The sequence below is a fragment of the Notothenia rossii genome (assembly GCF_949606895.1).
Source record: "Notothenia rossii genome assembly, chromosome: 6".
Taxonomy (NCBI): Eukaryota; Metazoa; Chordata; class Actinopteri; order Perciformes; family Nototheniidae; genus Notothenia; species Notothenia rossii.
Window position 1 is genome coordinate 83,067,533 of NC_136909.1, and position 22,314 is coordinate 83,089,846.

General features: G+C 40.9%; 2 protein-coding genes across 4 annotated transcripts in view; both read left to right on the top strand.

The window, feature by feature from the left end:
* Nucleotides 1–7,858, top strand: part of wipf1b (WAS/WASL interacting protein family, member 1b) — a 31,324-nt gene extending 23,466 nt beyond the window's left edge. For all 3 annotated transcript variants that reach the window (XM_079687523.1, XM_079687525.1, XM_079687524.1), the window contains 4 exons: nt 1,290–1,390; nt 1,879–2,076; nt 4,488–4,604; nt 6,147–7,858. In XM_079687523.1, coding sequence (XP_079543649.1) covers nt 1,290–1,390; nt 1,879–2,076; nt 4,488–4,604; nt 6,147–6,199 — 469 coding nt within the window. In that variant the 3' untranslated portion in view covers nt 6,200–7,858. The remainder of the gene's footprint in view (nt 1–1,289; nt 1,391–1,878; nt 2,077–4,487; nt 4,605–6,146) is intronic.
* A 4,214-nt stretch (nt 7,859–12,072) lies between these two features.
* Nucleotides 12,073–22,292, top strand: LOC307043544 (uncharacterized protein). Its single transcript, XM_079688048.1, has 9 exons — nt 12,073–12,218; nt 12,424–12,448; nt 14,380–14,547; nt 14,917–15,030; nt 15,334–15,447; nt 16,286–16,399; nt 18,244–18,357; nt 20,629–20,742; nt 21,231–22,292. The coding sequence occupies exons 2-9, from the start codon at nt 12,441–12,443 to the stop codon at nt 21,316–21,318; spliced, it is 834 nt and encodes a 277-aa protein (XP_079544174.1). The 5' UTR covers nt 12,073–12,218; nt 12,424–12,440; the 3' UTR covers nt 21,319–22,292.
* Nucleotides 22,293–22,314: the final 22 nt, after the last annotated feature.

The window sequence follows — 22,314 nt, forward strand, 5'->3', positions numbered from 1 at the left end:
TTTCATAACATTCATCTGCAACTTAGTAATTGTGTATCTATTATCTAATATATCATTCCAATAACTTGTATATAGACTCGTATTGCTCTGTTCCACTTTTTTTTCTCACCTTTTTAAAAACTATTTTTCTTTTTTGTATTACTTTTAATATAATATACTTTAATATTGTCTGCTTATCTGTATTATTGTGTTGCATTGTTGGAGAAGCCTGTGACCTACAGTAAGATGTTCAACGACATAATTACTCTGTAGCTATGTTAGTTTGACAATAAAGAATCTTGAACCTGCTTTTAGCTTCCCTCCTAAAAAAAACAGTTTTAAATCTTAAATTGTTTGGAAATTTGTTTTTGTCTTGATAATTACATTTAAAGGAGAGGTGTCATGGCCATTTCCACTGATCATAATTCCATTGTTGAGGTATACTAAAATAGAAAAATACTGTGCAATTTTCCAAACTCACATTGGTTTCGCATACAGCATCTCTGTAAAGTATGTGTATTCAGCAGTATTCACTTTCTCTACTAAACGGCTCGCTGCAGCTCCCCTCCCCCCCTCCGTGATTTCCTTGTTTAGCGATACACAGCCAAACACAGCCAAACTCAAACTGAACACACACAAAGTCCCAGCCGAAATAAAAACAATAAGTGTGGCTTGATATTGAGTAAGAAAAAGGTTGATAGACGCTGTGAGAATGGGTCTGCGGAGAGAATTTCGCCGCGATCCCAACTGTCTGTTATCAGCCTGCAGCCAGGGAGGAGAGATCAGCACGGCTGCCTGCACTGAGTGTGTGTGTGTGGATTGGTCAATTTGGACCAATCTGCGGGGGCTTAACGTAACGGCTCCGCGGACGTAACGTAACGGCTCCACGGATTGGCCCATTTAGTTCCGGGTGCGTGCTTTCGTAAGCACGTACCCGGAAGAATCAAATGGATGATGACGTCATGATGACGTTTCACCAACGAGGCGTTTTAGGGAGGTCTTTTCTGTTTTAGAGTTTTACTCGCTACAGGGTGTACTTTGAGGGTTTTGACTCTGCAGACCGTTTACATGCAGAAAAACCTTCATAACACCCAAGGGGACGGGTGATAACCGGAAAAGCATGACATGTCACCTTTAAATATGTATTAAAGGGCCCTATTAGGGTTTTGGGGGTTTTCCCTTTCCTGTACTGTGTTATAGGTTTCTGTGCAAAGGCTAAAACCGTGATAGGCTTAGGGGGGTGACATCTCTAAGCAGTTGACCAATCACATCAGAAATTCACAAATAATAACGTTGTTTCTCGTTGGCAGCCAAGCTCCAGTTCCAGCCCACGCCCGGGAAGGTCCTCTGCCTCCTCCACCCAACGAGAGACCCCCAGCTCTTGGGAGGAACCCATCCTCATCACGCACAGGTGAACAGCCTTAAATGTAACATTGAAAAATATGAAGAAAGTTTTTAATAGAGTCCCGATAATGGTCAGAATCACAAAGGAATGCCACTCTTCACGTTCAAGCCTGTGCTTCACAAGTACACTGTCACAAATACTCAGTTTAAACTGGGCTTATTTGAATTATTTAGAATGTAATGAAATCTGAACATTAGTTTTTGGTGTGTACCCAGACCCAATAAGGGCTGTTGCTGTTGCTTACTGAGTTATGTCGTTTTTGCATATAACTAAACACATGAAGTGCAGCACTGTTAACTATTTACAGCCTTCATGTCTTTGTCGACGTCATTGTTTGTACCGAGGCTTTTGATGCACTTTTCTCTCATCTCTTTCTTTTAGTATCAGAAATGTGTGAATGTGTTGAGCTTAATTTAAGTGAAATTGTAATGTCTTCCTCCTTGATGCCATAAGAAATGTTGTGACCGCAAGACTATCATTTTCTACCTCCACAGGTCCTCTTCCGCCCCCTCCTCCCTCAGGTCGTGTTGTTGGGGGGGGCAGTGTGAGGTCATCAACAGCTCCTTCTCCGATTGGTCGGCCCAGCCCAGGACCTGGAGGTAGACCCCCCCTCCCTCCGGACAGGCCCGGTGCAGGGGGGGCTCTTCCTCCTCCCCCCCCCATGGGCAACGGATATCACAACCAGACACAGGGTGAGTTAATCCTTCAGGTACTCCTATGATGTGATTCTAAGGGAAAGCAGTAGTTTAGCAGCTCAGTTCGTAAGCATGGTCGCTGGTTTGAGTCCCAGTTTGGACAAAACCAATGTATTGTTGGTGGCTTGAAAGACGCCAGTTCACTTCCTGGTAGTCCTCAAGCAAGACACTGAACCCCCCGCTGTATTTTTGTGCAAGTGTGTATGTTGGGCCTGTTCATGTGTGTATGTTGGGTTTGTTCATGCGTGTATGTTGGGTTTGTGCACGTATGTATGTTGGGTTTGTTCATGTGTGTATGTTGGGTTTGTGCACGTATGTATGTTGGGTTTGTTCATGTGTGTATGTTGGGTTTGTGCATGTGTGTATGTTGGGTTTGTGCATGTGTGTATGTTGGGTTTGTTCATGTGTGTATGTTGGGTTTGTTCATGTGTGTATGTTGGGTTTGTTCATGTGTGTATGTTGGGTTTGTGCATGTGTGTATGTTGGGTTTGTTCATGTGTGTATGTTGGGTTTGTTCATGTGTGTATGTTGGGTTTGTGCATGTGTGTATGTTGGGTTTGTTCATGTGTGTATGTTGGGTTTGTGCATGTGTGTATGTTGGGTTTGTTCATGTGTGTATGTTGGGTTTGTGCATGTGTGTATGTTGGGTCTGTGCATGTGTGTATGTTGGGTTTGTTCATGTGTGTATGTTGGGTTTGTGCATGTGTGTATGTTGGGTTTGTGCATGTGTGTATGTTGGGTCTGTGCATGTGTGTATGTTGGGTTTGTTCATGTGTGTATGTTGGGTTTGTTCATGTGTGTATGTTGGGTTTGTGCACGTGTGTATGTTGGGTTTGTTCATGTGTGTATGTTGGGTTTGTGCACGTGTGTATGTTGGGTTTGTGCACGTGTGTACGTTGGGTTTGTTCATGTGTGTATGTTGGGCCTGTTCATGTGTGTATGTTGGGTTTGTTCATGTGTGTATGTTGGGTTTGTTCATGTGTGTATGTTGGGTCTGTGCACGTGTGTATGTTGGGCCTGTTCATGTGTGTATGTTGGGCCTGTTCATGTGTGTATGTTGGGTTTGTTCATGTGTGTATGTTGGGTTTGTTCATGTGTGTATGTTGGGTCTGTGCACGTGTGTATGTTGGGTTTGTCCATGTGTGTATGTTGGGTTTGTTCACGTGTGTATGTTGGGTTTGTGCATGTGTGTATGTTGGGTTTGTGCACGTGTGTATGTTGGGTTTGTTCATTCGTGTATGTTGGGTTTGTGCATGTGTCTATGTTGGGTTTGTTCATGTGTGTATGTTGGGTTTGTGCACGTGTGTATGTTGGGTTTGTGCACGTGTGTATGTTGGGCCTGTTCATGTGTGTATGTTGGGTTTGTTCATGTGTATATGTTGGGTTGGTTCATGTGTGTATGTTGGGTTTGTTCACGTGTGTATGTTGGGTTTGTGCACGTGTGTATGTTGGGCCTGTTCATGTGTGTATGTTGGGTTTGTTCATGTGTGTATGTTGGGTTTGTGCACGTGTTTATGTTGGGTTTTTTCATGTGTGTATGTTGGGTTTGTGCATGTGTGTATGTCGGGCCTAATGCGTATGGGACCTGTTTACATGTGTGTATTTGTACTTTATACATTAACAGAATTCAAACTGAATTTCCCCTTGAGGGATAGATAAATAAATGTCTTCTTCTTTCTGTATTTCCCCAGTACAATGTAAGATAGACAAGTGAAACTGTATATAGAGAGTTATAAATCAATGTGTGCCAGTAGTACATTTGCAGGTAGATAATAAACTCTTTGCCTTGTAGTGGATTTCTCCAGCTCTGAACTCTCCCAGTCTCTCTGTGAGGGGTCTGTCTCCCTCATGTTGTTTTTACCACATGATTTCCACTGTGTTCAGCCATGGCAGAGGAACCCACTCACCCCTGTCAGTGTTTTTTTTATCCCATTGAACCTCAAAGTAAGTTAGTTTGGACGGCAGGAGGGAAAAGAGATGTCAGAGGATCCAAAAGGACCTGCTCCAGAAAAATAATGTGCAATCATATTTCCTGAAGTCCCAATATTCTCTGACTCAGAAGAAGTTTTTGGACGCAAATACTCTTACACTGGATATCAAACTAAATCCAAAGGTGCTGAGTGTGAAATCTGCTTTGCAAGTTGCTTACCTTTCAGTTTTATGTGATATTTCCTGATTTTAAAACAACAGTTTGATTATTTCTTATTTAACAAAATCTGTGCTTTTTAAAATTGGGATGAATAAAGTGTATATTTATCATTTATCTATCTATCTTTCTCTATTTGCATTGTGTGAAATCAGAAGGATAATGTCTAATCCTGAAAAGCTGATGTGCCTAGTATTGTATCGGGGTAGTGTTGCGAGTGTTATACATACAAACCCACTGACCCTCCATTTTCTCTCTAAAGGAGATGAGTGGGAGAGTCGGTTCAATTTCCATCCGGTGTCGGACCTTCCTCCGCCGCAGCCATACGTGCACTTCCAGAAGACTTACCCCAGCAAGATCGGCAAGTCTGACAGCAGAGGTCAGTCTGACACACACACACACACACACACACACACACACACACACACACACACACACACACACACACACACACACACACACACACACACACACACACACACACATACACATACACACAGTTGTCTGTTTTGACTGATATCATGGCTTTAATTTCCAAATAGCCAATCGCCATTTTTTTCTCAATCACTAAAAACAACCCTACACAATTGTTGGGGTTCAACAGGAAAACCATTTCAACTAAAGCTTCATAATTCCCTCACTACTGAGAGATCACTGCACAATCTTAATACGCAGGTTAAATTATATGAAATAGAATAGAGTGGTGCAGTGATGACGTATCTTTGTTTGAAACCAGGAGGAGTAAATCCTGACTCATTTTAGGGTTTTAGGACTCATTCCTGCCCCAATCTCCTAGACCTAGAGCAGGGATTCTCAAATGGGGGTACGCGAACCCCTAGGGGTACATTGGGGTACTGCAGGGGGCACGTGAGATAAAAATAAATAAAAAGGTTAATTAAAAAAATACCAGGCATGATTACAAAAATAATCTTAGTACAATAAGTTAAATAGAAAACACAATTGTATATAAAATATTCCTAGAACCACTCCTCATATAAACATGTCAAATTTGGGTATTGTAGTTGATAGTTTTTCATAATATATCGTTTTGTTCATTGGTTTGTTAAATATTACTTCAATTGAAAGACTCCATGGAAAAATCTGTTGATGAAAATATCCTTAGTTTGCTGTAAATCGTGCATGAAGGAGTTAATAAATCAAATTCTGATGGAACATTACCATATTGTAATTATATATTTAGGCTTTTTCTATCAAAAATGTCCGGGGTCGGTCCGGGGGTACTAGGCTGAGAAAAATGTTTCAAAGGGGGTACATTACTGAACAAAGTTTGAGAAGCACTTTTTTCAATAACGTACCCCCTACGAAAAAAGATTTCCGCCAAGATCAGCGCAAAAACAATTTGTTCGGGAAGAAATGCCTATATAAAGAGGTACAGTACAGTGCTGCACCATCGGTGTCTGATTTATTAAAACAAAAACATTGTAACTGAGAAACACTTAAATGCTACATTTCAAATGTTTAAAATCCATGGCAAACTAATTTTAACATCATGCAATAACACTAAGACGACATTAGTTGCATTGAACTGATCTTTTTAATAAGTAAGAAACATAGGCTTGTGCTTCACTGAGGATCTTTGTCATTCTCAGTGACAGGAAGGCCACTGCAGTTATTACACTTAGCGTTTTGAAATATGTGGAACTCTGTTCATATAAAACCCACAATGCTCAAATTCGTTACTTTTCCTAAAAAACATTTTTTTCATTAACATAAAATAAATCTCATGTACCCCCTGCAGTACTCCAACGTGCCCCTAGGGGTCCGCGTACCCCCATTTGAGAACCACTAAAGCTAGCTACAGACCAGTTGGACTGTGACACAGTGCCACCTAGTGGAAGAAAGTTACATCTCCTATGGGAAGTTATCATACTAACTCCTCTTTGTCTTTGCTTCTCTCCAGGTTCTGGTAAAAAGGAGAGAGGAGCCCCCCCTCTTCCTCCTATACCCAGGTGAAGAAGACGTAGCATCCAAACGGCCCTGGAACAACTTTCTCTGCTTCTCTCTCTGTCCTCCTCTCCCTCTGTGTTACGCTCATTGTGCTTTTTACCTGCGGCATGTGGTTTCATTTGTGGACTGCAACATGTGAAATGGACCTGAAGTACGGGGGACCAAGTAACAGGACACACTCACAATGTGGAGTTTGCAACATGTGCCTCAGTAGCAAAAATAAAAACAGTCAAAGACCAAAGCCTGGTAATACTCCGGTACACTGTGTTCAGGTAGAAATACAAAGTCAGTAAATGTGTTTATATCCATGCTTTCCGTATGTAGATGGCTCACTAACCCTCACTTTTATTCCATTAACTCACTTTTCATCCTCTCAGTCTTTGAGTCTGTAAATTGCTCGTTAGATATTATATTTTCCAAACCAGCTACAGATTTCTTACTTGGCAAACAAACCAACATTTTGCATGTAGCATGAGTGACTTCCCCAGCCTGTTTTCACAGACAGCACTAGATTAAGCTAAACAACATGTTATTGCCAACAATGGAGTACAGTGGTTACAGTGCAGGGTTTGTAGTGCCACCAATCGGCTTGTTACATTGTGTTGGCTTCTTCTGTTCCAGTGTTTCCCTTGTGCCTTATTCTGTTCAGGATTGTATCTCCAGGCTGCTTACTTAAGGGAATAAACCTTTTTTGTGCCTTAAATTATATATGAATGTTTGTTCAGCTGGATTGGATCACCTGCTGATGTAAACAGAAGCAATAAAGCAGCTCCATTGCTTCAACATACTCAGAAAAGTAGTGTCTTAGTCGCATCGATACAAAGACAGACATGAAACCAAACTAAAATGGACCTCTTGCCACAGCTGCGTAATATCATCCGGGGAAATGCAGGTGTTTGATTTGTTGCCAAAGCCACATGTGCCTTCACAGTATGTACATCGACATCTGTGTGTTTCTGTTTGAACCGCTGAATGGTACTTTTCATTTGTGACGTGAGGATGCATTTAATGTCTGAGATGTTTTAAGGGACATTGTGTGGCAGCGTTGGTTTGCAATAGAAGTGATCCTTATTTGGCCTGTTTAGTTAAAAAGCTGCGTATGAAGGACCTGTCACGTGGTATCGAAGGACTGTATTATTTTAAGTTATGTTTCAGAACTGTGCAGTATTATGTCTGTTTTATTTTTGCTTCATCCAGCACTGCTTTGAATGGTCGTTTGTATGCGTGATGTATTTTGTCATGTGTTGGTCAAAGTAAGATTTTCTGAAAGACAATCATATGGAAGTAAACGTATTTACATCAATAAATAAAATGCTTTAAGATGCTTCGTGTGCTCTACCATCGGTGAAATGTGCTTTCATTGGAATATACAGATACTCAAGCACAAGGAACGATGGAGTCAAATATTATGTATTACCGAACAATATCCATCATTTACATGTATGTGCAATAAAGCTGGACAATGATTCAACAGCGTGTCATGATATATAGGACAAGTACGTGATATACAAATACAAAGACTCCAATGCTTATCATAACTTCCTGTCAAACATGTCAACACAACCTTTTCCTACAAGATGCAATAATGCAAGAAAGAATGATCACAGCTTAGAGTGGAGTAATCTATAGTTGGTGGTCTGTTTGAATTAAACTTTGTTAAAAATGTGTGTCTTTCCGAGGGATTCTCTGTCAATACATCAAGTATAATCACCAGTACTTGTTATGCATGATGGCCCATTTCAAAACCATATTTTGAAATGGAATTCATTATAACTATTATGTGTTATTGTGTCTATCTCAGCCGGTAAAGTTGGAGATAATTGTTATTACTTTGTGTACTGATGCTGGAAATCTTAACCTATATTAAACTTATTTTCTGTGCTTTCTTATTAATATATTTATATAAAATGAGCTGTGATGGCCGAGTGGTTAAGGCGTTGGACTTGGATCCCCGTGCAGGTTCAAATCCTGCTCACAGCGATAATATGAGAAGAATATCAACTCATCTCATCTCAATGTTATACTAAAATAGAGGAAATAAAACCCTTCCTTCCTGCAAAAAAATAAAGTTTGTAAAGAGATATTTACGTTGGATAGAAGCAGGATGAAATTAACAATTATGTTGGTGTTGCACTGAAGCTGTTTTTCCTAACTGGAAAATAAGCATCCTAAGCATCCTTGTTTTTTCCCCCCTGGGCTCTGTATTAATAATCCTTAACCTTACCTTATCATTAACCTAACCCTTACCCCTTACTTCTGAGATGGTAGGGATGAACATTACAATCTGAATTTAAGAGATAGTCTCTTTAACATCCAGGCACTGATGATATTTGAGCAAAGCATTCACAAAGACCAACACATCGATAATCTTGCTTTAATTAAGCGGGCAAGGTAGGGAGCTTGGATAATCATAGACCAATTGCTCTAGCCAGTGTGTTATCCAAAGTCCTGGAAAGAATTTTGTTAGATTATGTTCTTATTTATGTACCTCAGATAACCAGTTTGGCTTCAAGGCAAAGCACTGAGCTATGCATATGCTTTGAAAGAAACGGTAGAAGAAGACAGAATTCCACTGTTCTGATTGGTTTATTGATGCCTCTAAGGCTTTAGACCGAGTTAACCATCATAAACTGTTTTTAAAATTGAGACAAAGGGGTGTGCCCAATAGTTAGGATCCTGGCTTATTGGACACCGTCTACCACGGTGCACTGAGATTCATCACAAACCTCAAATCCTTGACGCACCACTGCAATCTATACACTTGTGTTGGATGGTCTTCCCTGACCACGCGTAGACTGAAACATTGGCACATCCTTATATATAAGGCTATTCTTGGTGCTCTTCCCCTTTATCTAAGGATGTACATAAACAGAAAATGCACAGGATGTTATCGGTTTCGCTCCGAGAACTTTTTCCTTTTAACTGTACCAAAGGTCCGTACTGAACTTGGGAAAAGGGCGTTCAGTTACGCTGCCCCTCAAGCTTGGAACCTGCTTCAAACTGAGCTGAAACTCAGAGAGCTGGTCTCATTAGAAACACTCAAAGCAACTTTAACTGACCTTGAAGCAGGCCGCTGTGTCTGTAAATGCTTTGGCTGAACTTGGTGTATGACTGTGTTGTGATTGTGTTTTTTAATTGTCTGTAACTGTAAAACTGTCTGAAACTGTGCTGTTACCATTCTTGGGCCAGGACTCTCTTGAAAAAGAGATTTTTAATCTCAATGAGACCTATCCTGGTTAAATAAAGGTAAAAAAAATTTTTTAAATTGGTATGCCAACCAGAGCATGTGGATCAAATGGGGGAATGCAGTCTCGGCGCCATTTGGTGTCGGTAATGGAGTTCGCCAGGGGGGCCTCCTCTCACCATGCCTTTTTAATATCTATATGAATGATCTATCAGATGATTTAAGTGTCTGTAAAACAGGATGTGTGATTGGTAATGTGATTGTAAACCATCTTATGTATGCCGATGATCTGGCTATTGTTTCTCCTGGCAGTGCTGGATTTCAACAGTTGCTAAATGTGTGTTCTGATTATGGTGTCAAATTTGATGTTAAATACAATGCTAAGAAGAGCGCTGTAATGATCTACGGAGCAAAAGGGGATAAGACCCTTTCTATCTGTCAGTCAGCGCAGGTGCTGTCTGTTTGCTGTAAACTAAGTGTCTGGGACACATCATTACAGATGAAATGGCTGATGATGATGACATGTATAGACAGCGGCGTGTCTTATATACACAAGCTAACATGTTGGCTGGAACATTCTCTTGGTGTTCAGATAAGGTTAAGGTGAACCTCTTTAGAGCTTGTTGTACTCCTCTCTATACTGCCCCCTTGTGGGTCAAGTTTAAGAAGGCGAGCCTCAAGAAGCTCCAGGTTACTTATAATGACTGTCTGCGTATACTGCTTAGAAAACCAAGGTGGTGCAATTGAAATGTTCTGTAATGCACGAGTCAACACGTTCCATGCTCTCTTGATAAATCTGTCGATTGAATGTTTCTCATAACTCTGTCATTATGCTGCTGTCAAATCTGTGTCTCAGTGCTGCACGATACCAGTCACCTCTGTGGAAACATTGGTATAACTGCCTTTTTTATATTTTAGTGTTGTATGTCTTTTAATAATGGACCAATAGTCTCTTTAAATAAAGCTGATGATGATTTGTAGGAAGAGTTGATCAAAATGGATGAATCAATAACATCATGAGAAATATAAAGTCTAGAGTTTTTTTATTTTACATTGTGTCTGTACGAACATTAATTTAACGTATCTAAACATGAAATAAAGACAGTTTTTGGATCAACTTCAGCGAATAATTCATAGAAGCATCTTCGAAGGCACTGCTGGGATTTGAAGCCAGATCTGGTAAGCCACAGCACCTCCTGTTCTGCAGCAGAGGATTTCAAAACCTTCCCAGAGCGAGACATCCACTAAGACCGGCATACTGGTATACTCTGTAGTAAGAATCAACAAAAAAGATTCTCTCAAGTCTAAAAAGGCTTCTTAAGGTTATCTTTGAAAGGTGTTACCTTCCATTGTGACTGAGGCGCTGCTGGGATTTGAACTCAGGATCTCCTGACAGGCGATTTGACCGACTAAGCCACAGCACCTCCTGTTCTTTCAAAAGGTTCTCGAACAAGACAGCCTGTAGAGATTTTTCACTCCTCGTCATACACAGAAATAATGAGATAAACAGTTTTTAGTTGATCTTGAATTGAATTACACTTCATCTAAAGGTCATCCACAGTCTGCGCTGCTTTCTGAGGTGCTGCTGGGATTTGAACCCAGGACCTCCTGTTTACTAGACAGGCGCTTTGACCAACTAAGCCACAGCACCTCTTCTTCTTACAACCGGTGCTTTTAAAAGCTTAATGAATCAGAGGTGTATGAACCCTGAGCTAAACATGCCAGCCTGTTACTGAAAGTTCAGCATCTGTTGTGAAGAGTTCTGCTTCCAGGACATAACTTGAATACATTGGACCTATCATGCTATATTTGAATAATATATTGTAGGGCCATACCTATATAAAACATGTCTGCGAATTTTTTTTTTCAAAATACCAAACAGTCGGGGCATTTTAGCCATGCCTCATTTTGCTCTATTTGCTCTTTTTTAGCCCTGTTTTTGCAAGGACTGATTCTGCTTTAGTGGCAGACTTCACCGCCACCTACAGGCCTGGTATATGTACTACAGCGTCTCCAGCGCTTTCGAACGGCAATGGCCGTGGCTGTCTCCTCCTGATTGGTGGAGAGTTGCCCATATAGGCGGAGCTCCTCGTTTCTGACGTCAGAGATATTTCAAATCTGGATCAGTCTGTATCAGATCCGTTGCAGCCCTGTTTTTAGAGATTTGGGTACGGGGGAAAAGAGAGAGGGTTGTGTTTTCTGACACTTGGTGAGTTCCCTGACACGCCGGGGACACATTGATGTATAAAAGACGTACAAAAGTGCATTTTGCATGATAGGTCCCCTTTAAAACATCAGAGACAAATCTGAGTGGGTTTTTTATTCATTACCCACTCCAACTACCAACTCTTAGTGCAGATAGTTTGTTGGCATCCCATCATTTCCAGCACAGCTCCATCCAACGTCCACCTGACTAGAGGTTAATGAGCAGAGTGATTAAAAAACAGCTGCGTGACTTTCCTTTGTAAAGTAAATAGTACGTGTACCTCTGAGATGAGCAAAAGTATCAAACAGCGCAACATGAAATGATGTATTAAACAGTTTGACACATTGGAGACAGAAATAAGTGTTGGTGTTATCAGTGATCAGGAGCTTTATATCTTCTCAGTTGTGTGAGTGTCGGCAGGGAGCGGCTGTGGGTTAATCTTTAACATCTCCATTATAAAGTCATAAGAAGTTCGTACTGTACGTGCTGCAGGACTTATTAAAGCAAGTCACGCAGAGGACTGATGAAGAACCAGAGGATTTAATCCCGTTCAGATCAGCAGAAAACTGTTTTTCTTTACAGACCGGGTGGAGACGTTTAAAATGACGCTGATGACGTTTATGAGAAGAAACTGAGTAAGTGGAACTTTTATTGAAGTCTCTAATGTTTCCTGACAAACAGCTGCTCTTTGTTGGTTCATGTTTTCATCTCCTGTCTTTGGTAATGACTCTACAGCACAAAGTTCATCTGACAACAAATATTTGAAACGACAGTTTTCATGTAGAAACAGATTCCTGTTGAGGCGTAAAGAGTGATAATGAACACGTCTGTCTTCTTCAGGTGACTGCATCAGCAACATGAACAGGTAACATACTCAACACTTCACATTATCTTTCATACCGTTTTACCCTTATAATAATATATTCTTTCTGACTGGGCGGTTACTGTCTTTGCTGTTTCACTTGAACATCGACTCATATTTAATCCAGAAATGAGCTCATAGATACAGTTGTTAGATTGGATTCTGATACAGGTTCGCAGTTTGGACATTGATACATTACTTATCTTATGAAGGCTCATACTATACCTTTATTGAGGCCTCTACTCAAAGTGCGCTCATAGATTAATCATTACTCTGTTAATTAAAAACTATTGATCCTTTTTTATTGTGGTGGAATAAACAATCTTTGAAGTAAGAATCGATGTATGCAAAGACATTTTGGGACTAGTTGCATTGATGTTGGTAGTAGCTGCAGTGGTCATGTGACTAGTTCCAGATAACTTTAGACTAATTGCACTGGGGTCTAGTTGCAGATATAAAGGGATTAGTTGCAGATAGATATGGATTAATTGAAGTGATCAAGAGACTAGTTGTCGCAAATTATTGGGACTAGTTGCAGTGAACTGGTGACAAGATGCAGAGGTCTAGGGAGTAATTGAAGAGTTTTAGAGACAAGTGGCAGAGAACTAAGGGCTACTTGCAAATACAGATATCTAGGGACTGGTTACAGATACCTATTGGGACTAGTACCAGATATCAAGGGACTAGCTGCACAGATTTAGAGACCAGTTGCAGAGAACTGGGGACTAGTTGCAGAGATCTAGGGATTCATTGAAGGGATCTAGAGACTAGTTGCAGAGATCCATTTATTTACATTTTACTTGCTTTTATCCAAAGCGACTTAAATACTCAACACTGTGGACAATCCCCACAGGAGCAATTTGGGGTGAAGTGTCTCAGGGACACAACGACATGCTGACTGCAGTGGGGTTTGAACCTGTGCTCCACTGATCCCAACACCAACGCACTATTCCACTACGCCACACACCTCCACTTATGGACTACTCGCAGATATAAAAGGATTAGGTGTAGATATCAAGAGACACTTTGCAGAGAACCTTACTTGCAGTGACATAGGAACTAGTTGCAGTGATCAAGAGATTAGTTGGGATCTGTTTCTCTGCTCTTTCTCTTAGACATGGACTCGTATATAAGATTGAACTTTGATGCTGGACCGCAGTGTGGACTTTGATTCTAAACTTATCTCATGAAGGTTCATATTTCATATTTATTGAAGCATCAAATTATATATTTTTTTAACAACCAATGTTGGTACTGTGGATCTAGATACTTGTATTACGGTTTGACTTTGAACTCTAAAGATATGGGTTAGTATTTTATCAAATGAGAGACAAAAGGTGAAAATGAATCCAAAAGACACAAATGAAACCATCTGTCAGTGTGACCAGCTGAGGGTTTTCATGTCAGAACACTGTGAGCCCTGTGAGGAATGTATCACCGTACTGTATGTTGTTATTTGTCCTGTATGTACTGTACATTACATTATTTGGCTTTGTTCTACTGCCTGAAGCAGCAGACTGAACACACACACATTTAATCAGCAGTTGAGCCCCACCTGGTGGTCTTTGAGGTGTAGCTGGTCTCAGTGTTCTTGTTAATCCACCATGATCCACAACATTTCTTTATCATAATTTGCAGACCCTCGCTTTTCACAGATTCTGTTTCTATGAGTATATGCATGTAAACATTTCATACTCAATTAATCATATTTATTGAGTATGGAATATCATAATTACAGATATTTAAACTATCATTTTCTGTCCTTAAACTGTCCACTACTCACATGCATTTTTCTTTACAATATATACTTTTTGTAAAACTGTGTTGTTTTGATAATTTATTTTTTGATTGCTGCAAGTTTCTTCAACAACTACAGAGACTGAAGACTAAAAACGGACTTTCCATCACTGCTTTTTCTTTTCTCCATGTTCTAGGAACCATCAGAAACCAGACAACCATCAATCTGAAACTGAACCTTTACCTGTACCTCGACGTGGACCCGGACCTGGAACTAAACCTGGAAAGAGCCATGTGTCCCCCAAGGCTGACCAGCCACAAGAACATGACGACAATATTAAAAGAAAAATTGTGTCTGCTGCAAAGTAAGTACAAATACATATATTTTAAAGGAATCTGACAGCTTCCCAATAAAACTGGTCTAATACTGCTGATATTTAGGTTTTAAGTATATCAATTAAAGTGTGCTGTGGAGTGAACAGATGACATAAAGTGCATCCCTCAATTAAATGACTGAAAGTGGGTTAGAAAGCTATAGTGTATCATCAGGTAGAGCAGTGCAGGGTTGGACCATGGCTTACTGTAAGTGTGAAATACAAGTTTCCTTCTTATTCCCATAGACCAACAACAGTCTTGAGTCATAAACATTACACGAAGGAAAATGTCTCATGACTGCCCAATAAATGTAGGAATAGGAATGTTGTATCTTCAGTAAATGTCTGTGTTTCTCTCAGCTCCCAGCAGCAGAGAGAAACGTCGCCTGTACCCAGCTGTGTGTCCATGAAGAGTGATCAGTCTATGGGGGGTATGGTTACCTTCAAAGATGGACACCGTTATTCTAACCCACGGTAAGCATTTAAAACAGTTGACTAAATAGAGGGGCTAGCTGTTCTGATCAGGCAGATACAGAATTGGTCGTCCATCATTTACAGAGATGCTAGCATCTGTTTATAAAGTATGTCACAGCCTTTGTTTGTAACTATAGGCGTCACAAAGAAACCTTATTATAAACCCAATCCCGAGATGGTGTTCTTGCAGTAGCAACCACATAACACAATGCAGGTCCCATTCATAAATGAAAACAACCTTCACTTCCAAATAAAACCAGATTGAAATGTTGTATCTTCAGTAAATGTCTGTGTTTCTCTCAGTTCCCAGCAGCAGAGAGAAAAGTCGCCTGTACCCAGCTGTGTGTCCATGAAGAGTGATCAGTCTATTGGGGGTATGGTTACCTTCAAAGATGGACGCCGTAAATCTAACCTACGGTAAGCATTTTAAACAATAGGCATCACAAAAAAACCCTATTAGAAACCCAATCTCGAGATGGTGTTCTTGCAATAGCAATCACAGAACACAATAGGCGCGTTCACACCAAGTACTTTTCCCACAAAGGTTCCTGAGAATTCTTTAGTTCTCATGAACTAAGTACAGATCGCGTTCACACCGGAAATTAGTTCCTGGGGGTGGATTAGGCAAATGAAGCCGCTGATGTCACTTCTTCTTCTTCTTCTTCTTCTGCTTTGGGTTTACTGCAAACAACTTCACGGCGTATACTGCCACCCAAAATCCCCGGCCGGAAGTCCCCGGAGTTGGGGACTGGCTTCAGTAGAAGCTGCTGGGACTCCCAGCAGCTTCTACTGAAGCCTTCCGAGTAAATCGCCAGAAGCGCCGACACCTCCTCATCTCCACCGCTCCCATGTTTTATTTTGTGTTGTCATAAGTTAGTCTCTCTGCGTTTGTGCGCTGGGCTAATGCTAATGCTAATAATGCAATGCGAGGATAATAAAATGGCGGCTTCACAAAAGTTTTGGGAAGTTTGACGGGGCGTGGTTTGCATTCCGCCCAGCCAATCAGACACAGGAACCTTTTTCTCCCACGAAAGTACATGCTCTACAGCAGGGACTGAAAAGGGGGTAAAAAAGGTTCTCTAGAACTAATTTAGTTCCTGGGACTTTTTGGTGTGAACGCAACTAAATCGTAGAACGCGCCTAATGCAGGCCCCATTCATAAATGATCAATAGAAAAACGTTCACTTCCAAATAAAACCAGTGAAAGCTCCGATAGAATTGTAGTAACTTCCTTAAATGTCTGTGTTTCTCTCAGTTCCCAGCAGCAGAGAGAAAAGTCGCCTGTACCCAGCTGTGTGTCCATGAAGAGTGATCAGTCTATGGGGGGTATGGTTACCTTCAAAGATGGACGCCTTAAATCTAACCCACGGTAAAGATTTTAAACAATAGGCATCACAAAAAAACCCTATTAGAGACCCAATCTCGAGATGGTGTTCTTGCAATAGCAATCACAGAACACAATAGGCGCGTTCACACCAAGTACTTTTCCCACAAAGGTTCCTGAGAATTCTTTAGTTCTCATGAACTAAGTACAGATCGCGTTCACACCGGAAATTAGTTCCTGGGGGTGGATTAGGCAAATGAAGCCGCTGACGTCACTTCTTCTTCTTCTGCTTTGGGTTTACTGCAAACAACTTCACGGCGTATACACAAGTTATTGAGCCGTTTCCGCTCTACATCCTGAACTCCTCCCTTCGATGCAATGCACTTCCGTTTTGGCGGACTGGGTTTGTTTTGCTAGCTAGCTCCGTTGTGCCGACAAAGCACTGATATCGCAGAGACAAAGAGGATATAACAATTACAACATGAAGAAAAGTGGTTCGGGAACTACGTGTGCGGTAGTTGGTTGCAATCACTCGAGAAAGCACCTGAACGAGTGGTTAGATAGAGAGTGCTACGACCACAAACCAGCACCCAGCCATGTTGTTCATTAAATACAGATAAACACAACAAATACTGCATGCATTGTATTTTTTAATATTATATATGAATATTTTCATAGTGATGTAATTGTGTGGGCTGCTTTTATATTTTAATTTGTAATACCTGTTAGGATTAAACATGTGATCTTTCTTGTTGAAGCCATTTCTTTAGTTTCCTCTCAACAATTAATTCATTCAGTGTTATTTATGTACAGTATGAGCTTAATATGAATGATGAACTGTGTTAAAAGAAATTGTAGCACTCTAAGGAACATATGAAATGCAATAATGCAATAACAGTGCAATAATGAAATTAAATTACATCAAACTTTATTTTCATTCAAACAGTACAGGCACATATGATATATTGCACAGCATAAAGAGATCATGTAAATTGTGCATTATGTAAACAACAGACAACTGTTGGCTCCTGTGGGCATGACCTAAATAAGGCAGTTTATTTTGGTTTTATGCTGGGCCACGTCGTCATGTTATCCTCCCAGTTTTGCACTGAATTCGGGTGGGGGAGAGTAACGCCATCTCCAGTCAAAGAAGTAGAATCGTGTTCCCAAGCTAGCATCACTGTTAGCATCGAAATAGCTGTGTTTACACCAGTGCCCGTCTGACTGTTTACATCGGTTTACACCGACAGACGCTGTGCAAAAGACTTCCGGCGGAAATGAAGTGCATTTGTGTAGTGTCATGGCGCTACCCGTGTTTTGGCGCGTAAACTTGTCTATACTGCCACCCAAAATCCCCGGCCGGAAGTCCCCGGAGTTAGGGACTGGCTTCAGTAGAAGCTGCTGGGACTCCCAGCAGCTTCTACTGAAGCCTTCCGAGTAAATCGCCAGAAGCACAGCCACCTCCTCATCTCCACCGCTCCCATGTTTTTTTTTGTGTTGTCATAAGTTAGTCTCGCTGCGTTTGTGCGCTGGGCTAATGCTAATGCTAATAATGCAATGCGAGGATAATAAAATGGCGGCTTCACAAAAGTTTTTGGAAGTTTGACGGGGCGTGGTTTGCATTCCGCCCAGCCAATCAGACACAGGAACCTTTTTCTCCCACGAAAGTCCCTGCTCTCTAGCAGGGACTGAAAAGGGGGTAAAAAAGGTTCTCTAGAACTAATTTAGTTCCTGGGACTTTTTGGTGTGAACGCAACTAAATCGTAGAACGCGCCTAATGCAGGTCCCATTCATAAATGATCAATAGAAAAACGTTCACTTCCAAATAAAACCAGTGAAAGCTCCGATAGAATTGTAGTAACTTCCTTAAATGTCTGTGTTTCTCTCAGTTCCCAGCAGCAGAGAGAAAAGTCACCTGTACCCAGCTGTGTATCCATGAAGAGTGATCAGTCTATGGGGGGTATGGTTACCTTCAAAGATGGACGTCGTTATTCTAACCCACGGTAAGTATTTAAAACAGTTGACTAAATAGAGGGGCTAGCTCAGTGGCTCTCAAACTGTTTCTGTCATGCCGCCCCTTTGTCGGGCCCCCCCAACACAAATAGTCACGTAATGGGCCAAGTTAACATTTATTAAAATACATCAATATGAACGTGAGCATTCCTTTAAAAAAAATAAAAATAAAAATCACTTTGCTAGAACATTGATAATAAAACAATGCTCCATAAGTCTGTGTGCTCAAAATAATAAATACATAATACAATTGTGCAATCCCTTTGCTAGAACAATAACTTATAATACTTTGCCACTTTGCAATCTGTGCAAAAAAATTTAAAGAAAGAAAATGCTGATATTTGGCAGAAAAGTGTGTCTTATCACAGCATTAGTGGCTGCAATGAGCCTGTGTTACACTGCACATTTCTTCAAAACGGGGTAGCAGGCTCAGTGGCGGGGCCACTTTTGGGGGTGCTGTGGGGTAGTGTTACGTCCCCACTAAGGTCTAGGGGACCTGGAGACAATAACATACAACCAATAAAAATGAGGGAGTCAGTGTAACAGTTGACAAAAGGTTTATTTTGCGTAAACCCAGAATCGAACAGACATATACTTGAAACACTCGGTTGGTGAGGAGGAGGAGGAGTCAAAGGATTGTGCCAAACAAAAGAAACAAGCATAACAAAACCAGGCCTATCTCTACATCTATCCTTTGAAACAAAAACTCAAACAAAAAAACCCTCACTAACTAAACTACAAAGAATTTGACAAAACAATATACAGGGGTGGCAACAATCCGCTAACCTAGTGTGTCTGAACATTAGTTAGCTACGTGGTGAGAAATGTACAGGGTACCCCAGACTTACCTAACTCCTCCACCTCTCAACACACACACTTTCACAAAGGTCAGACAATTCAAAGATCATGAGTTGCTTAAACACTGCAGTCTCCTTCATCAGCAACAGGCCCAGAGTGAGAGAGAGAGAAGACTTCCTGGGTGCCTCCTTTATGGTCGGCCCTGGCTGCTGATAGGCCAGCTGAGGGTGAGGGGATCCAATCAGCCATCAGATTCAGGTGCACAGGCAGATTCCGATCAGCTGCTGATTAGCTGTGCAGAAGACAGGGAGAAGAGAGAAACACAGGAGGGAAAGAAAACCCCACAAGTACAGCCTGCCTGGCACGTAACAGGTAGCTTGACGTTTCATAGAGGGAGCTCAAACATTTAGGGTTTCCCATTAATGTACCGGGCGCTACAGTGGAATTTTCTACTGCAACAATCCCCACGCATATACACACAGCACACCCGCGACTGTTACAATGAAGGCTCGATAATCAGCTTACGGCATATAGGTGTAAGCAGGGGAAAAGTGCTATTTTTATAGGTGATGTGTGGACCTCACATCCTCTAGGGGGGTCCTCACCTCCACTAGGGGGATGCGGGAAGATTTGTTTTTAAATATTGAAGTTAAATGCATCAATCTGGTGCACTTTGAGAGCAAAATGAAGAGAGCTATGGATACCTCTCTCAACACCCATATGAAACACAACTGTAAACAGATTTACTTTTTCCTTTATGGATATTTTACAAATCACTCTTTTAAACTGTATTCTTGTTTTACTGTCATATAGTATTTCAAACCTGTTTTTCATTTATTCTCTCATTTTTTGAGTGTGCCTTGGAAATAATTGTTTACATTAATGGTGACCAAAACGTTTGAGACCCACTGAGATAACTTAGACTAAAGTTAACTATCTAAACACTGAGAGAGTCCTTTAGTTCACTGAGTCTCTCAGTCTGACAGGAGAGGACTCTCCTCGTTGTTGAAAAAGCTCCTTATATCCGTTAGCTTAGCTCGCTAGCACCAGAAGCTAACAACAACGATCTCCGGTACCGGTGCGCTCTCTCTCTCTCGCTCGCGCACACAAAATGGCTCGTTCCACACGCGCACACACACACACACACACACACACACACACACACACACACACACACACACACACACACACACACACACACAGAGCCGAGCTTGAATGAAACACAGAGACCCAGACGTAATTGTACTGTACTGTATCATATTATTTTCGAATCAATAATTTTTCAAATTATGATTATTATGATTATTTTTTAATAACCATTTTTCTCCTGGTCTCTCGCGCCCCCTCCCCCCCCCCTCTGTCATGCCAAGATAAGATCATACTTTATTGATCCCAATTTGGGAAATTGTTGTGTTACAGCAGCATAAAACAGCATCTTCAGTAAATGTCTGTGTTTCTATCAGTTCCCGGCAGAAGAGAGAAACGTCGCCTGTACCCAGCTGTGTGTCCATGAAGAGTGATCAGTCTATGGGGGGTATGGTTACCTTCAAAGATGGACGCCGTTATTATAATTCAGTGTAAGTATTTATAACAGTTGACCATATAGATGGGCTAGCGGGTTTGATCATCAGGCAGATACAGAATTGGTCATCCATAATTTACAGTTATGTAACCCTAATCCTTATTAGAAACCCAACAGTGCAGGTCCAATTCATAATGATCAATAGAAAAACTTAAAAAAGCTCATATATAAATGTTGTATCTTCAATAAATGTCTGTGTTTCTATCAGTAACAAAGTGTAAAGTCGCCTATTCCCAGCTCTTTGTCCTTGAAGAGTGATTGGTCTAACGGTTGTCTGGTTAACTTCAAAGATGAAATCCTTTCTTATGAACCATTGTTCAGTATGAGTATTGAAAACGTTTGATTAAACAGATAGGCTTGTTGTTACAGAAATTAACAACAAAATACAGAGATTTTCATTATGACATAAAGCACCATCTTTAACTATCCAGTCTGTATGTGTGTCTTTGTGTGTCAAGTTAATTATTAATGATTTTTCCACAGAGTGGACCAGAAAAGCTCAGACGTTCCCAGTGGTCATTCTGCCAAGCGTCCAACACAGCTGGACTCTATATTTATGGTCTGTACATGAATTACAGCTATGTAATCGGTTCACAATCATCAGATGCTGTACTTATTATATCAATGCATTGTAAAGGTGTACATAGATCTGTATCGGACATGTAATATGTTATATATGTTCAGTTGCTCATACTGCACTTTTCATCCCTGCCTATTTTTTATTGTATTATTAAACTACGTTTTATTGACTGTTTGAACCACACCACCAAAACCCACTTGAACAGGGTATCATTGAACAATCAGAAACTATATTTTGACTTGAGTATTGACTGCTGTGCCTTGAATGGGTGGATATTGACTTCAGCAAGGTAAGGCATCCAATATTTAGACTTTATTTTAATATTTTGGGCAGCAGTATTGGGGTCGAGTGCATTATAAACAGTGAACGAAATAATTATTTCATTCCTTGCAGATTTTGTAAGTTTGCCCACTTACAACCAAATCACGGTCTATAATTGTAATAGCAGGTTTATTTTAACAGTCATAGTAAGAATATCCAAAAGTAAAATCCAGAAATTAGCATAATATAAAAGATAACAATTTATTTGCATTTAACTGTGGGAAATAAGTATTTGATACCCTTGCAAAACATGTGTTAGTACTTGGTGGAGAAACCCTTGTTGGACGTCTGACCTTGTTGGAGGTCAGACGCTTCTTGTAGTTAGTCTCCAGGTTTGTGCACATCTCAGGAAGGATTTTGGTCCACTCCTCTCTGAAGATCCTCTCCAAATCCTTCAGGTTTTGAGACTGATGTTTGGCATCTGGAAGCTTCAGCTCCCTCCACAGATGTTCTATGGGATTAAGGTCCGGAGACTGGCTAGGCCCCTCCATCACCTAAATGTGCTTCTTCTTTAGCCACTCCTGTGTTGCCTTGGCCGTATGTGCAGGTTTATTGTTGTGCTGGAAGACACATCCATGACACATTTTCCTGGCTGAGGGAAGGAGGCTATCAGCCAAGATTTCACGGTACATGGCCCCCATACATCCTCTGGGGGGTGTTCTTGGG